Source organism: Ammospiza nelsoni, chromosome 5 (genome assembly GCF_027579445.1).
Source record: "Ammospiza nelsoni isolate bAmmNel1 chromosome 5, bAmmNel1.pri, whole genome shotgun sequence".
In the NCBI taxonomy this organism is placed as follows: Eukaryota; Metazoa; Chordata; class Aves; order Passeriformes; family Passerellidae; genus Ammospiza; species Ammospiza nelsoni.
The window spans coordinates 69,151,214-69,169,004 of record NC_080637.1 but is presented as its reverse complement, the minus strand read 5'-3'; the positions used below and the strand labels follow the sequence as shown (position 1 = coordinate 69,169,004).

The 17,791-nt window shown below is 37.9% G+C and overlaps 1 protein-coding gene across 3 annotated transcripts in view; it reads right to left on the bottom strand.

Annotated features, from left to right (window-relative positions):
• Positions 1-17,791, bottom strand: part of ERC1 (ELKS/RAB6-interacting/CAST family member 1) — a 274,816-nt gene that overhangs the window by 109,377 nt on the left and 147,648 nt on the right. For all 3 annotated transcript variants that reach the window (XM_059471721.1, XM_059471722.1, XM_059471720.1), the window contains one exon: positions 4,245-4,376. In XM_059471721.1, the coding sequence (XP_059327704.1) occupies positions 4,245-4,376 (132 nt within the window). The remainder of the gene's footprint in view (positions 1-4,244; positions 4,377-17,791) is intronic.

The window sequence follows — 17,791 nt, the reverse complement described above, 5'->3', positions numbered from 1 at the left end:
TGTGTACCTGAAATAATATTAAATCCTTCTAAAATAATTTATAGAGACAGTGGGAGAAAGGAATGAGTGTAAGAAAATTGATTTAATCAATACATTACTTTTACAATATTCAATCTTTTATATTTTCCATAAAAAAAAGAAAACAGAAAAATCTGCCCTATGTAGGATAAAAAGACAGTGTATGAACAAAGATACAGCTATTTATAGGTTGACATACTTAACCTCATTTAAAGTGTCCCACTGTGAACCATAACTTCAAAAAAAGTTTATGGAAGGTGTCAAGATCACAATGCCAACTTAAAAATTTCAGTTTAAATACCTACTTAAGGAAGGAAGCAATGATGATGTAATGGCCATTATTTAATGTGCTTTTTTGCCATTACATTTTAGAGTAAGGAGTTAAATGTTAGCTGATACTATACACAGAGTGCATTTAAGCAGGAGTTGGTATTCATGAGAGAACAGAGCTGCACTACTATCAGCAGGAATGCTATTTAAATTTCTAAACTCTTCTGCTTTTTAAATTCGAAGGAAATAAAATAACCTAGAGAAATGTATGTTGTGGTCAGGTAATGCACCATCTCACTCAAAGAAATAGGAGCGCATTGCAAAGGCTGCAGTAAGTTTCTGGTAAAAACATTTTTAGTAATAATACTAAGCACCTCCTGCCTTCACTTCTCAGTCCTGCCCACACAGGTCAACACTTCCTCAGATGAACCTCAATTTGTGCATGGGGATTCATGAACCAGGGCAGTGAAGAGCTTCAAATGAAAAAATCCCTCCAAAAAGTAAGACAGATGTCACCATGAACTGCTCCAGGTCTGCTCCATTTCACAACACAGCCCCAGAACAACCTCAGCTGGGGAAACGGCTGGGATGTGCACTCAAGATTGGGCATGAAAGTGAACAAGGAAAGGGAGAGCATGAAGTATTTCAGGTGAGAAAACATTTGTGAACTGTGCCCTTCAATAAGGAAGGCTAAAAATGCCAGTAATCCTGCTACTGTGCTCCTGGAGACAAGAACCTGCCACTAATTACTGATCAACACTGAGTCACAGAACTTAAACTTGTGTTTCACTTTATTTCACAAAAAGGATCCCACTCTCTCATGAAGATCAAAGCCCATTTCCAGCACTGTCCTGGGAATGGTGCTGATCAGGACTCAATTCATACAAAGGATAACCTGCTGCTTCCTGCTGCAGGAGAAAGGAAGGTAAGATGCACCAGGACTGTGAAAGGGTTTGTGAACAACACAGGGCCTCTTTTCAAATAAAACCTCCAACAGTTTTTCTTAGGGAGCAAAACTACTGCTGTATTTCTGAGCAGGGAAAAACTTCTATGCAGTTCTATTTTTCTCCCCTGAGGAACATAATGACAGCTTTTCTAAAATAAACTCAGATTTGGTTAATGCAGAAATAGTGTCTGAATCTACACTTACCATGTCTAATAAAAAAAAAACCTTTATGATTGAAGTTTATCTGAGAAATCCTACCTTCAGCCTTATGGAAGCACTGAGAAGGAAGTTTGCATACATCCTCTGACCTTCCACATAGGGCTGAACTACTGGGCCCAGCCACAGTACTAAATAAATAACCCCACAGCTGTGAGGAATTCACAACAGCATCTACACAGAGGATTCAGCAGGTGCACCATCAAAACCAGGTGACTATTAGTAAAAAGAAAGGCTTGAAGAACTTTCAAGCCTTCCCATCTATGCAAGACTGCTTCATCTGCTCTCTGTATGGCAGGGTTCCTGCTATACAGATCAGTGGGGATAATAAAACTCTGCCCAATTCAATGGGGCCTCTGCTCCCAGCAGGAAATGCCTGATTTTATTTTTGAGAAAGATGAAAGAAAGACCAGGTCTAAAACTGTGAAATAAACAGAAAGTTTTTAGTCAGCAGGAGATGTCTTGCATACACTGTGTATTAACACTGTTGCAGTTGATACACACTGACAGGATATTTTCAAACACTGGATTAAAGAGAGCAACATTTTAGGATATATGAGAACCATGAAATCCAGGGTGGCTTTGTGGACACTGTAATTCAAATGTAAAGCCTATAAAATAGCACAACACCACACATGAGATGATGGAGGGCAGGATTGCACAAGACAAGGCTACAGTAACAACACAAAATATTGGGGCAGAGGCACACACAGGCGAGATATCCTCATACCTTGAACCACCTAAAGCCAAAATGGTTGACTTCATGCACTGATTCATTAAAAAGCTTCAGACAGGCAGTGAAGTGGCAGAATGGTAGAAAACAAGATAAACAAGAGAGGAAAGAAAAAGCATGCAATTAAAAGCAAATTACAGACAGTTTGAACAACATCAACATTTTAAAAATCATACACATCACTCACACTTGGCTTAAGAATATTAATAACCTACTATATGGTTTGTGAAATTCAATGGATTTGCCACTGATAGTATATGGAACATGGAGCCTTGCATTTTAAAACTCTAATATTACCTGTGTTTGTCAGGTCTCCCAGTGCGGACTAGAACACGACTCTGCAGATCCTTTTCCCTTGTGCTGATTTGTTGCTCATATTTTAAAAACCATAATTGGTCTGAGGTGGCAGCTTAGCTCTGTTGCAGTAAGCCACTGCTGTCATAGGTGTCAACTTCCTTTTCTTCCAATACTGCTGCTCTCATTCCATTCTCCTTTCTCCTCCTCACTTCTGCATGCACTGCTACATCCAAATTAATTTCTTTTTTATGCTGTTACCTACCATATTCCTTTTTTATGCTGTTACCCACAAATCTTACTCATCTTGGCTCTCTTCCTCTCTTCTCATTCTCTCTCTTGACCCTGATGGTTCATTGATCTTCTGGCTGTGCATTTCCCCGCTTGCCTCATTTTTAAGATGTTACACCCAATTCCAACAATCTATTTTTTATATTTATATGTATATAATATATTTTTATAATGATATATTTTTATATTCTTTGAGCACCAGCTCAAAGAATATAAAAATTGTCACATTGTCTTGTAACTAATTAATTAAAACATTGTAACAACATCCTGGGCATCAAATCATATACCATTTTTTTTACTTTTGTGCCTCATCATTGAACCCAATGCTTTGTGAAGTATCTTTTCCTTTCAAGGAGATCTAATCGTCAAAGTGGCATTCACTAACCAGTTAACATTTCTATTTCATGCAATTTTTTAAAGGCTACAAGAAGCTTGGAAAGAATGCATTCCTGAAAGTGAGTTCCATCTCACTGTGTACAATCCTAAAATAAAGCAACCAGAATTACCCTCAATACATCTATCAGCAAACAGCTGAGCTTGACTCTAGCTCATAGAGAAACAATTGCTATTTTCAATTGTTGTAAAAAGTAAAAACTTCTGTTTCTACTTCTTTCTCATTAACATCTGTGATACAAGAATACATGATAAGAAAAACCTCTTAAAATGTTTTAAAGCGCACTTGATCAGAAATGTTGTTAAGTAAACAACAGACAAGGAGATTTCTCCATTGAAATGCAACTGACCAAAGGCTCCTGTTTGTTAATTACTGTCCTCAGGAACAGTGAAAAACTCACAAAAAATTAAGAGTGCTCACAAAATTAAGAGTGCCAGTTCCAGCTACTGCTTCACAAGCTTTATCAAAATCTCATGGATTTATTCATAACTTAGGGTATGCTTTCTCAATGATTACTTACCTGAGCTAAAATCAGGCATGTCCATGATTCTTCAGAGTATCAGTGGCACAAAATCAATTAATGCATGAAACTTTCTTGTGGCTTCAGTACACAAGTGTGTATTTTCTGTGCGCATGCTTGGCTCAAGCCAAGGGATTTGTGTTTTTAACCAGTTGTTTTGCAAGTGCAAGGAGACTGTGGTCCATAAACACAACCAGGCTAATAAAAACCATTGTCTTTCAAATAAATTCAATGAACAAGATAGTAAATCTAAGTATACCTTACACACAGGAAGGCAGCTTTGACAGGCAAGAGAGATCAGAAGAGTTACTGCTTAAACCAATGTTTCAAAAGCTCAGGATACCTTAGATTTTGATTTTAATTTCAAGAAAATCTTACCTATGGAATACAACTTAAAATGAAGGTTTTGCAGATTTTATGAGTTCTGTTACCTAACAGTGGAACAGACACAGAGGATCAAAGAAAGCCAGCTGTGTTTCAGGCAGGAAAGCAGGGAAATTAGTACTTTAGTGTCTGGTTACTTCCCTAGGAGGGCTACCAGTGACTTTACAAGATTGCAGACCTGTTTCTCAGCATTGATCCTGGCTGACTCCTCTTGTGCTAGCACCATTTCTCGCTCTGCAGTTATCTGAACACTTTCTCTGAGTGCCTCTTCCAACTCTTCAATCCGATCATCCTTTTTACGCAGATTGTCCTGGAAAACGATGGGAGATGAGGTGAAGACCACTTGTTTGGAAGTACAGCCTCTTAACCAACCAAGTTTTTAAGCCAACCAAAATTGTGTTTCTCCCTCCCAAGGTGCAATTTGCAGGCAAATAATCTTCAGGCAAAGGAAAGAATGACGAAGGGATGCAGGAGTAAGAGGAAGATGGCAGTAAAGAGAAGGAGAAAGGCAGCAAAGCAGGACATCAAAGCAAGATTGCTTGTCTGGTGTGGCTGTGCCACAGCCCTGTCAGATTATACAGCACAGAGAAGCAAGGATTGTTGGAAAAGAAGGATTAGTAAGCAGCTCTGAAGAAGCAGAGAAGCCAGAAGTGGCAGGAAAGTAGCAGGCATTCAGAATTGCCTGTTGGCTCGCACATTCAGCAGCAGGAGTGGTGAGAAGGGAAACAGAGCACTGCACTTTGGAATTTGCATTTCCAGGTTAAGGGGGAGAAAAGCAAACATTGACCCAACAGAGTCTTCCACTGTTCAGTTAAGTCTTAAAAAAGTTTTACACCCAAGGCCTGCTAGGAAATATGAAGGATTCATCTGGGTTGTCTGAATCTCAGACATTCAAGTATTAAGACTCCCTAAAAACTTATTCTTTGATTAAGAGCATCTTCACAGCTGTGAGTTCAGATGTGCCTCATATGTTCAGAACACTGAAGAAAACTTACTGCTCCTCAAAAAATATGTTTTATTGGTTTCTACAAGCAGCATAACTTAATATATATATATCTATACACAATAATGGTATTGTTATTTCTAAAGGAGACTCTCCTAACTTTACTCTTGCAAGGAAAATAAATATGTCTCTCCTGCTTCTGCAGAAGCAGCTTCACGGAAAGCTTCAAAGCAGGCTGTACATACATGAATGCCCTGGACCACAGCTGCTTAACAAATCCACCACAAGGGAGCAGCTGGATGGAAGATTTCTGCATTTCTTGTCTTGCAGATTGGTTTAGGTCACAGGGTTCCAATGAGATATTAATGCACACTGAAGTTAATATATGGCTTTTTAGCCATCTCAGTAGCAGTGGAAGAATCAAAAATGCTTTTATTTGTTGGCATTTTCCTCTTTGTCAGATGTACCCCTTTGGCTTCTGTCCTTTTGTATTTAGGATTGTAATTTTCCACTTACACTGAAAAGGTTTTGTACCATATAAAGAATAAGGAAAAAGAAGACTGACTTGGGAAAAAATTGTCCTTGCAACCTCCATAATGAAAAAACACACTCATTGGAGTTTAACAAATGAATCTGACTTATTCCTTGATTGCTGCTTTCTAGGACCAAGGACCATATCCCCAAAGACAGTTGTATGAAAACCATTTCTGGCAGTCTCAGAACTGCCACTTTCAATGAGAGTGCTCAAGCAGAGATGCAAAGCTTTTCACCAGACTTGTGCAGGACATGTGGCACCAGTGCCCAGGTAGAGAGCAAAGCTGGTGCTCAGCACCAGCACAGGCAGCAGGAGCTGTTAGGTTTGCAAGGAGAGCAGCTTCCTGCTGATGGTTACATTGCAAGATGGATTCACAGGGCAAGTAATTGCTGTTTTCTAAAGAAACAAACTGAGAGATCTGCATTTCAAAAACAGGAGTGGAAACATGTTTCCACATTTTCAGAATCTTTTAGGAACACTGATAACATCTTCCAAAACTACTTTATGGTTATGATAAACGTAAATGAAGTCTCATCAAAAAGATGAATAACAAGGTTACAAAAAGTTGTGCAAGGAATAGTACCCATTTCAGATATAGGAAATATTTGACTATCTGCATTACAGAGTAATTATGAACTTTACTCCTTGATATATCATTCATGGGCAGCCAGGTGAATGTGTAGTTTTCTGTGTCAATTAACAGAAGTGGGAATTGTACATTTGAACAGCAGCATTTAAAATGGAAATTCCTTTAAAATAAGAATGCAGAATAAAACATTCTAACACATAGGTATATCCACTCTTCATTCCAGGCAAACATTTCAGAGTGAATTCAACACTGTATTAAACATGACACTACATAGTGCTCTATTCAGAAGACAGGTGAATGCTTGAGGGACAGGAGGAAGAAAAACTGGTGATACCAAAAATACAGAGCCACATTACCTGCATTTGAAAAATCTATATTCATATATCATTACTTTTCCTGAAATAATACATAAACTTATACATATATGATAGAGGGTCACAAGTTAAAAATCCAGGCTTAGAATGAATTGCCTAGAAATGGTGAACCTTAACACAACCCACCCAGTAAGAAAAGCATGAGTTTTTCCTTTCTGTCTCAGTCAAACCTATTTAAAAGATGTGCAACTTTACTCTTCTAACAGTGTCATGATGTGTGTAACCACCTGACAAAACCACACAAATGACTGGCAGGAGCAGCAGATCAGTCAGGTAGCACATCCATTAGTGCAGCATAGTTTCAAAACACTCTTAAAGAATGATTTTGTTTCTAGCTCATTGATTTGTGACTGACTAGTATTTGAAAGACTTTAAAAAAATATAAGCTGCTGTCTTGTATTAGTAGATAAAATTGAAGTGAACCTTTTGACACAGCAGCATGTTCTTCCAACTGTTTGGCTCTGAACTCTAAAACATGACAGGCTCACGCTGACCTGTGCTGCTGCTTTCCTCCATTTAATTACATGAAGTATTCTACCTTTATTGTGATAAGATTTAAACTCTGGAAAAAATCTTCTATTAATTTTAACTGCAGTTAAAACATGTTTCCTACAGTGACTGTTCCTCTGAAGCAATCATATCTCTGAGCATGACACCAATGGCAAATCTTCCTGTATTTTGATAAAATACCAGAATGATAAACAGTGACATCTTCTTTTCAGGAATCTTATACTCAGAAAGAAAAAATTACTTACCTGTGCAGCAGCTGCATTCTTCAAGGTGTATTATCTACCCAAATACCTCCATGACCCTCCTTCCCCTGCCCTCCTGCATCCCATGTGCAGGAGATTGCACAGCAGAGATGGAATCAGACTGGGGTACAGGAGGCAGCTCTGCCTTTATGCTCACTGGTGGCAGCACACAGAAAATGGAAAACCCATTTGACACTGTGGGAGTGCCAAGAGTTCAGGCACAATTTTTGCTACCTAAGCTGTGATCCAGTTGCTGATTCACATGCAAAACTAATTCCAAAGCCTGAAAGGAAAAGGTGGTGTGACCAATACACATTTCTGGAATTTTCCTTTCACTTCAGGAAGGAAGTGGTGGGATGGCCAAGTGATGTATGTTAAAATGATGTATCAATTTAATCTATCCTGCATTCATGTGATGTGTAATCTGCCATCAAGTTTTATGCAAGTGCATGAAATAAGATACATGCTTTCACCAAGACATTTAGGTTCAATTAAATCTGAGGTATCCTGGCAAACTTCATAACCCTGCCTTGAACTACACTCATAAAGATCTTTATGGCCTAATTTCACTCTTGGAATTAAGGTAGATTTCTCTAGTAAGCTCTTGGGAAAGATTAGTTAACAGTTTGAGAAAGCAATGAAATGATTCTTTCAACTGCTGAAAGTATTTCTAGGAGTAGAGAATCACCTAGGCAGGGAAAGAATTTTATCATAGAACCCTGTAAATAATGCAATAGGACATTTTACCTGTGCACTTGCATAGACCAGATGAGAAGAATGAATACTGGATATGCTTTGCACTAGGAATCAATTTTTAAACCATCATTCCATCATTACAAGCCCTTACTCCTTTGAACTATTGCTTTTGCTTATCATGTATTTCCTCTAGAAGACATGACCCAGATAAAGAACTCAATGACCTCAGTCCATCCTAGATGGAATAAAACTCTCCCTAGAAAAACCCCTCCTTGTGAACTGACCTTCCACGGAGTAAGTGGAACGAGGGAACTCAGGACTGTCAGCTACTTAAAGCTTCCTCATGGAGGCAGTCATTTAGATCTTGAGATAACAAATTCTTCAACAACAGTTGGAGACAGTCCATCCACAAATGTTAAGGTTTTTTCCTAGTTTAAAATATGAGGGCCTCATTAACTGTAACTCTAAAGTGCATGCTGATTATTAACTAATATGAAAAATTGAAATCTTCTTCAAAGACTTCTCAAAATCTTCCATAAAATTCCCTTGCTTCCTCTTTTTGGCCATAATCAGAACCAAATACGAAGAAGAAAAATTGCTTCTACTTATAGTCAGCCCATTACTGAAGACTTCTGGTTTGCAATCACAGGAATCTACCAAAATATGCCAAAAGACTCACAAAATTATTGAAGGTGAGTTTCTGCAGTGTTGGTTGAACTACTGAACCTAGAAGGAAATATGCCAAATACCTACTCTTCACAAAAGGACAATTGGTGAAAATAAATCAGTTAAATAATGTTTTCTTTTCTCTGAAAGAGATCTGTAAAAACCTGCATGTTTTCCTAAGAAGGTCCTAAGGGAATATGTGGTGCTCCAAAAGGAGGTATTACAGTTTTATCTGATTTCAGGAGCAAACATAGAGCCTTAAAGCTCAGGTGAGCATGGTGGGTCTCCCTCGTTCAGTTCCACATGCTGATCAACTACTTCACGTCTCTGAACAAGAAAAGCACACAAAATTGTCACTCACAAATGGGGAAATACCTCTAATTGGAGTTTTCAAGAATATACATGAGGTAATGCTGAGGGCCAGAACCCCATGGTACAAAACCCAAATGGTAGTTATGACAGAATCTAGCTCAAAAGGAGTGTTTGGGGTCCTCCTGCAACTCGTCCAAAGTAACAGATCTCCACAAAAAATAATTTCATTCATTACCATTTCCTGAAGAAAGTGGCAATATAAAAAAACCCCCAAACCTCTACAAACATATTTGCCTGAAAAGTGGAAGGAAAGAAGAGTTTATAAACTCCTGAAGAAGGAAATGCCTTTAGGATAGAGTATAGCTTGGTACTAAGATGTAGCATAAACCCCAAATGAACACAGATCCAACACTAAAGACTCTGAAAATAAAGTAACAGAGAGACAAAAAACCATGTAAAGCTGCTAAAAGATATATTGCTGGGCATGAACAAGCAGTGGAGTTACAATAACCATGGATGCTAATGCTGTCTTGGTGCTCTCAATTGGTAAAATTAAAGACCTCATATATTTGGGTTATCTGTGATGAGGAAATCTCTGGCTCTTGGGCAGAAGCTGAGTATATCCAAGTATTAGGTTTATATAAAGTCCCTGTTTCTCACAGAGTGAGATGAAGAGGGATTTTTGTAAGCACAGCAACAGCAGATGTAATTATCAGGAGCTGCTGAATGAAAGGAGCAGTCTGAGAGCTGCAAGGCACAAACTGCCAAGCAGGAGCTCCTTGATCAACATTTCCTCATCTCTGGAGATCAGACCTGAGATACACGACGATTATGTCATTAGAACAACATGTGTCAGCATCTGGAAGGTTGTATCTGCCAAGTGAGACACATGGGTTGCAACTCAAGCCTGACAAGTTACATAAATACAGAAAAATAACTACAAGAGACAAAAGGAGAAAGACTGCAGTAGAAGAATTTAATTCCAGTAGGAGTTGAGAGGGAAGTGCAACCAAAGCTGGCCACAGCACTGCATATGCTGTACTGAAAAGATGAGCAATGGCAGAAGGTTATGAGCACATTTTTCTGAGAATACCACAGTGGAAAAAGAGGATATGTGTACATCCAGAGTCTGTATGCACTTGTGGATCACCACTTGCAGGAAGAACAAAAAAAATATTTACAGTGAAAAGAACAAATGGATAAATATTATTTCTAGACATGATAGGTTTAATATAACCAACCCATTAAAATTAGCATGGTGAAAAAAACTGTATGGAAGCCAACACTTCACGAGAAATGGCCAGGGAAAATTTTCTTTTTAAATAGAAAGGTAGAAAATGCAGTGATGTTTCAACTACACTGTCCCTGGAGTATAGTTCCGACTACACTGTCCCTTGAAAATACCCAGGAGCGATGCAAGACAAAAAAATACATGCTTTTCTGCACACGGGAAGGATACACAAAAATACATTTACATGGTAAAAAACCCACCCAAACCCATGCAAGTTGGAAAAGAAATGTATCAACTCTAGTGATAGAGTGCAATAGAAAATAACCAGATAGATACAAATTACCACAAGTTGATCTAATTTAAATGTAAGGGAAGTGAAACAGGAGGGGAAAAAAACCCTAGTGAAAACTTAATGAAAAGAAAGGCTTAATATTTCACATTGTCTTTTTCTTATATACATACAAAAGCCTTAATAAAAGTCATGCATATTATTATTATTGCCTGAAAACTGCTGAATTGTATACAAAAATGTGTGAATAACTCCAGCCATTCGCACTTTTCCTTCCAAGATACAACATCTTACCACCTAGGTGTGCTACTTTCAAAAAGCATTTCCAGAACAGGCAGCACTTTTGCTCAACATCAGGAGCAAAGTGAAACACAGACTCTGTGATAATGGTAAGAAAGGATCCTAATCAATACTAGCTGAAGGAGGACAGAAAGAAGGAGGAGAAAAAGGACAGCTCCAGACACTGTTACAGGCCCAGAAAGGGAAAGGCAGCAGTGGTTATTCCTGTGGGAAACAGGCAATGTCCTTTCCTGACAGTTGCCATCTCTTTGACGCTTTTTTCCTGTTGCTGCAAGCTCGGTGCTCCCAGCACAGCAATCAGTTATAAATCTGGGGCTTGCACAGACACTTTTCATTAGCAGCAGCCCAGACAGGCTCAAGCACCTTGCCAACACTAACAACCAGGTTTACCATTTAGCAGCTGCACGGGGTGCCAGCAGTTCTAACATTTTGCTCTGGCTGTTGCAAATTACCACATTTGTAGTTTTTAAAACCTAGAGGGACAATGTTTCTATCAAACCACAGCAGGTCACTGCATGGACTATTGAAATGAGACCCAAAGCTGACAATACAGCTGAGAAAACGATCTGAAGTGAGCAAAAGCAATAGATATCTCTAATTGTTATGGGGCTTTGTGGGTTTTTTTTTTTTTTGTTTGTTTGTTTATTTGGTTTGTCTTTCTTTTTTTGGGGACATGTCGTGTTTTTTGGGGTGGCTAATTGGAGAAATGCTACTGTAACAAGATTTGTTCTTCTCTCATGTATCAATACAATGACTCAAGGCTCCTAAACTGATAGGGAATTAGAGAAAAAGCCAGCAGCAGTTCTAACTAACTGCACTATTAACATGAAGTTCAAACTCATGCTATTCCCTTGATACAGCCTTATTTGCCTGAGCGCTCTTTGTAAATGTCAGTCCTGTCATCATCATTGCACTAATATATCACAAGTCACAAGATCTACCTTTCTTTGCTCATTTTTAATCCTTCAGCAGACAAAACCATCAGAGCACCAAGCATGGACAGCCATAAAAGAACACTTCTCTTGTTTTCCCTCTTTTTCATAGGACAAAAATTGCTACTGATAAGAACACAACTGAGGAAATGCCTACTGAGCAGTTAGCACATTGAATCTCATCCACTCCCTCAATTTTAAAGGGAATTCCTGCAATCATCATCTCTGGCTTTTGATTTTTGCCTTTGATGCTTCTTCCTTGATGGGCATCTTAGCAGAGCAGCTTTTGTATTTGTGCTATGAACTGCTTCCTTTAAAGCAGCCATCTATCAAGATCCTACTCCTAAACACAAAACATTTTAACCCAAATTAAAAAAAAAAATCCCTTTCACTCCATGTAGATACTCCCCTTTCTCCCCATCTTCAAACTAGAGATCAGTAAGACAATTTCCCATCAGAAATAAATTATCACAGTTTTTTCATGCCATTCAGGAACACCCCAATGCACCCACAATTCCCCTGACAGTCAGATGCACCAAATGAAGGTAATTTCAAGGAGAAGATCTGCCTTGGTACAACATGGATTCAGCTACAAACCAGAAAAAAAACATATTAATTTAGGCAAAAGCTTGACTTAAAATATTAAAAGTTGTTCTCAATATCTTTACTAGTAAATGCCTGATCTGCTGTTCCACTGTATCCAGAGAATAAGGATACATTCAAAGATTATTAGAATACAGTACAGAAAATGTAAAAATTTGACAATTAAATAGTAACATAATCAGAAAACAGTGAGCTTAAAAATACTGAATTAAGGTGGTTGAAGATGATTTGAGACTCATTTATGAATGATACTCATTTGGGTATTTGCAGCATTACACTGACAGTAGCTTTAAACAGGCAACTTAGCATATAACATTCATAAAAGTCACCATTAAAATTAACTGTCTTAAAAGCCAAAAGAATGAGAAGATGGAAACATTTCACATTCTGAGAGATTTTCACTTCTTTGTATGAAAATTCCAATTGTTTCTATAAAAGCCTGAACTAGTCCAAAGGAATGGGAAAACCAGTTATTGTTTCCCTTTAGCCCCAAATATTCCAAAATGATCCGCTGTTATTCTCAGTCTGCAAAGTGGGGAAAAGCATTCCCTGGCTCTTGTCTTCACTCATTCTTTTCCACATTCAAGAATTTAATTTTATTTAATATCTGTTTGAAGAGAAGCCTGTCCTTGTGTTTACTATTTCCTTCCTTGCCTTTACCTCTCCTGTGTTTGCCACATCCTTTCTGTGGTGGATGGTTGGCATCACTGCACAGCAGCATTCTCTGGTTTGCTGTTTGGTACCTCTCAAATTGCTTTTTAATAGTCCTCCTAACCAATAATATTTTCATAACACTACTTATTCTAATTCTGAGACTGCTCTCCTATGGTAATAGAACAAATCAGAACCCACCACTGTGCACATATATTTAAGATTGCTTCTCCTGACATAGATATGTCAGGAGAAAATATATAAATATCTACTTATGCTGAATTTCACCTGCTCTTTTATCCATGGGTTCCACTTATGAGGTATTTGTGGAGCTATATAAGTTATCTTTCATTTAAATATCCTGAATAAATCAGTAAATATAATTTGGAATTGCAAAAAAATTTAGTCTCATTTACAGAAAATATTGTATCTGCCATTTTTTAGCTCTGCTCTAGAAGGACATGGGACATCACTGTAGTTGAGACACCGTTTTCCTTCAGCTTTTATTTCCTTACTTTTCATGCCCTGCTTTGGAAAATCAGCTGACCCCAAAATTATTATACTTTAGGACGAATTCAAACACAAGCAAGGAAAGCAACATAATGGTCTAAGTGAATTTGTTGATGAATTTTAACTGACTACAGACATCTTCTAGAATGTTAATATCATCCTCCTTTAATCCTCAGTCACAGACTAAGTGATACCAATATAGTTAAGTTTTTCCCATGCCTGCATTGAGATCTGAGTGCACATCAAACCAAACTAAGGAGATGAAAGGACTGGTGCTGACTTTTAGTGTGTTACAACCTTCTGCCAGTTCTGAACACAGTTTGCAGCCTAAGTCTCAATTCCAGTTAATATTTGCACATCACAGTAAGAGCAATTGCTCTGATACCTGCTAAGATGTGTAAATTTTAGACAAAGAGAAGAATTTAAGACAGACTACATTGATTTCTATATAGAAAAAAAGTAAGGGTGACAGCAATTTGGGCACTTCAGTAAGCAAGATTTAAGAATAATACTGATTTAGAATGAATTTAATTAGTTTTAGTATTATTTGAAATGAATTAGAGGAAATATTTTTAAGGAAATGCTTGAATATTTGTCCCCACAGTATAGAACAAAAAAAAAAAAAAAAAAAAAAAATCCACATGTATTATTTTTTATAAATAAGTTCTGAATTCTTTCTGAGGTCCCCATCATCACCCCATCTCCCTTTCTTTTTCTATTGTGCAAAAGAAGAAGAAAAGAGAATAGCAATTTTATTAAACAATGAGACTATGAAATGAGCCATGGCAATTGGGCATTCTTATTCTTGGGGAGAGATGAGTTAGAAACCACTTTCAACACAGCAAGTAAAAAAAAAACAAAAAAAACAAACCTTATGAGAGAGACAGAGAAAAAAACCAAGAAGGAGGAAAAAATGCAAATTTATTACCATTTCTCAGGCTCATGAAATAAGACACCAAAATGAAAAGAGAGCTGTTCTTCCCCTCCAATGTGCTCCTATTGTTTTGCTTAAATCTGGCCTTCAATGTTTCCTACTCTCAGGAGAGACCTCCTCACAGGAACCACACCATGTTGTCAACAGATACATTAATCTCCCTGACAGCTTTTAGGAAAGCAGTCTGAACTCAGATACTAATCTTGGGGAAAAAAGCCTATGCAAAAAACATGCAGTGGTTGAGGCTGCTGGCACACACTCAGCTGTGCAGCCCTCACTGCACTCAGTTTCTGGCATATCATGAAGGGTACCAAGCCTTCCCTCTGCCAAACAGGAAAGAGCACAAATAGCAGGTTTCATCTTCCACTGACACATCGTGTTTCGCCAGAAAACACTGGGTGAAAGTGTGCCTGGGGAATAATATTCCTGATGGATCACCAAAAAAATCTTAGGATGCAGGGAGTCTTCTTCCCTCTGTTAAAAACTCTCAGGCCATATAATGGCTTTCTTTCACTACAAATCTCAATTTGCAGTTAAGGGAAATACTGGGATAACTGGGAGACTGCCTAATGTTAGCTGTAAATAGTGATTTCCACAAAACTTTTCCAGCTGTCTCTTCAAAACTGTAGACCTGTCCAAATTTACTTTACATAGGAAGACAAAGTCAAATGGTTCATCTTTTCTAAAGATGTGAAAGCAATGAATTCATCTAACCTGAGAATAATAAATGTATGGTAAACTAAAGCGAACCATAAAGTGAAAACTGATAGAGCAGATGGCTAAATGTCTACCCAGGGAAATGCTTCTCCATTACAATTGCCAGGGCCCTTCAAACTTCCTTTCTGTAAATGTTATGGTAACAAGGATTCTGAATGCAGCACTCTCTCCTGGTCAGACACAAGAGAAGATAGTTCCTTAACAACAGATTTAATGTCATAAACGTCAATTATGTAGAATGACAGACTCTGTCAGAACTGCCACATCAAATTAAGAATAAGATCATGTATTTATTCTGATACTCTATTTTAGACAGAGAAAAAAGCTGCACCTTCTTTCTACAATTAATTTTTGAGACAAATAGTTCTCCATGTTAAAAAGTGTATATTTTTCATTGGTTCTTCAGCGTGCAATATTTCACACAAAGCAAAAATCAAGTTAGTTAGACCTTGTAAATCTTCATCAGAAAAATGGCTTCAATAAAACTGGAGACATGACTGTCCCCACAGTCTGCCTGTTGATCACAGATCACATTTAAAAATGTTAATGCACCAAAACTTAACAAATAAAAAAAACCTAAGAAATGAGAGAGGTAAATATAAACTTTTCCAATAACAATCCCTACTACCATATACTTTGTATGCAATTGTTTGGAGAAATAGGTATCACATTTCTATAGGAAGTTGGACCAGGTAAATATTCCTAAGTTTCAATGTGCATGAAAGCTTGTATTGATGAGCTTACTCTAAGCAAAAGGAGAATTACTGTCCTGCAGAGTCAGCCAGGCACACTTATGTGAAAGCATAAGAGATAAAAAGGACTGATCTCTCCAGGAACAGGATCTCATCTGAGCAGATGCTATGGGGCTTCTTGTTTGTCAAGACACTTTTCTCACCTTGTTGAGCTTATTTTCTGGCAATCTGTTAGTAAATCTTCATGCCCTTCTTTGAAATCCACATTGTACTTTATCATTTCAATACAGAAAAGAGGAGAAACCTTTTTTGTAAGACAGAAGCTCATTTTTATGTGCTCTACTGTCTTGCTGGGATGGAAATCAAACAGTGCAACTTTTACATGAAAATATAACGTCACAATAGTGCTATTTCATATCATGCACTGATTTCTAGCACTGTACAATATTCCTCCACTGTCCAGTGAACTTTTCAGTCCTGTTTCTGTGTAGCTGAATGATAAAAATCATTAAGGCATGAACTCTGTGAAAATATCTAAGCCTTTCTTCAGTTAAAGAGCATTACAAATGAACAATAACTGAGTCTTGCCTACAATTACTGCATTATTTCACACATGTATAGTGAAGTGAGGCTATTTTTCATTCATGCATTATCTTCTACATCATATCTATGCTGTAAAAGTAGATGCATTAGAAGGGCTTAAATATGATTTTTAATTCCCAAAAAAGGGCTACAATTCAAATTAATTCTTCCTCACCTCCCCTCAAGAAATCTCCCCTTACTCTAAGTGATGAAATGTGTAGCTAAAAGGTCAACATTTTTGGAACTTCTCCCAGACATCCAGGAAAGATAAGAAAAAGCTCTCTTGACAGAGGGCTATGACATGATCAGAACAAGAGCTAGCTTTTCTCAAAGCATCTGCCAGGGTTAAAGATGTGCCTGTTTCTACACTAACTGCAACACACTGTGCTGAAAATCACAACCCTCCAAATACACACAGTTTTAAAAGTTTGTGAACACTGTATTTGCTGTAATGTATTGTAAAAGCTGATGGAAATGAAAATTCCTACTGGAATATTACATCACTAATGACTCATGATGCATACTGATGTCTCTACTGCATATGTATGTCCTGTTTTGTAATGAGAAGCCAGCTGTCACAGAATCTCTGAGAGAAAGAGCTGGAGGGTAAGTTGATCCCAAAACCACCTATTGGCTACCACTGACCAAGTAAAATAGGGGGAAAAATTTGCATACAATTATTTCAGTTACATTTTTGTGAGGTAAAATTGATCTTTAGAGCCTGTATTTGTTCATACTTGCTGTATTTTCACTAACAAAAGTCCCACATAACACTGAAGCAGACAGTAAAATACTGATTCACATTACCTCAGAACCATCTTTAGCTAAATTATTGAGAACACGTAACAATATTAAATTTCATCCTATTTGTTAACTGACAAGAAAACTCATCCTTTCAAAAAATACTGAAAAATGAATTGCAAAGTGAATTGGTATCCTTTCAGCAATTGATGCCATGAGCTCTGTCCTGGAGGACAGGATGAGAATGACCTAGACCTGAATGCAGCCTTAAGTGAAATTACATCCATTTGCCTAAGTGCTGATGGCACCAGTCAGGCCCAAGGAACACTGACACCCCAAGGCTGGGCAGCACAGGGAATTACCCAGGACAGGGAGGCCAAAACCTCTCCATGATGTAATTAATGTCTAAAAAGCACTGGGAGAGGAAGTGAGAGGAAAAGAACATTTAGATCTGAGTAATTCCCAAAGGTGCATCTGAGCTCAGTGAGCAGACACATGTTTGGTATGTCAGACTGTGCTCTGGAACAAACCCTGCAGATGCAAGATGGCTTTAAAGAACAGATTTCTGCCAGGCTGAAATAGAGCAGCTGAGTGTTCTCTGGGCTGTAACATGCTGAGCTGCACTCATCTGGCAGGCAAGTCTGGAATCTGATATAGCAATGGTTTTTATGGAAGA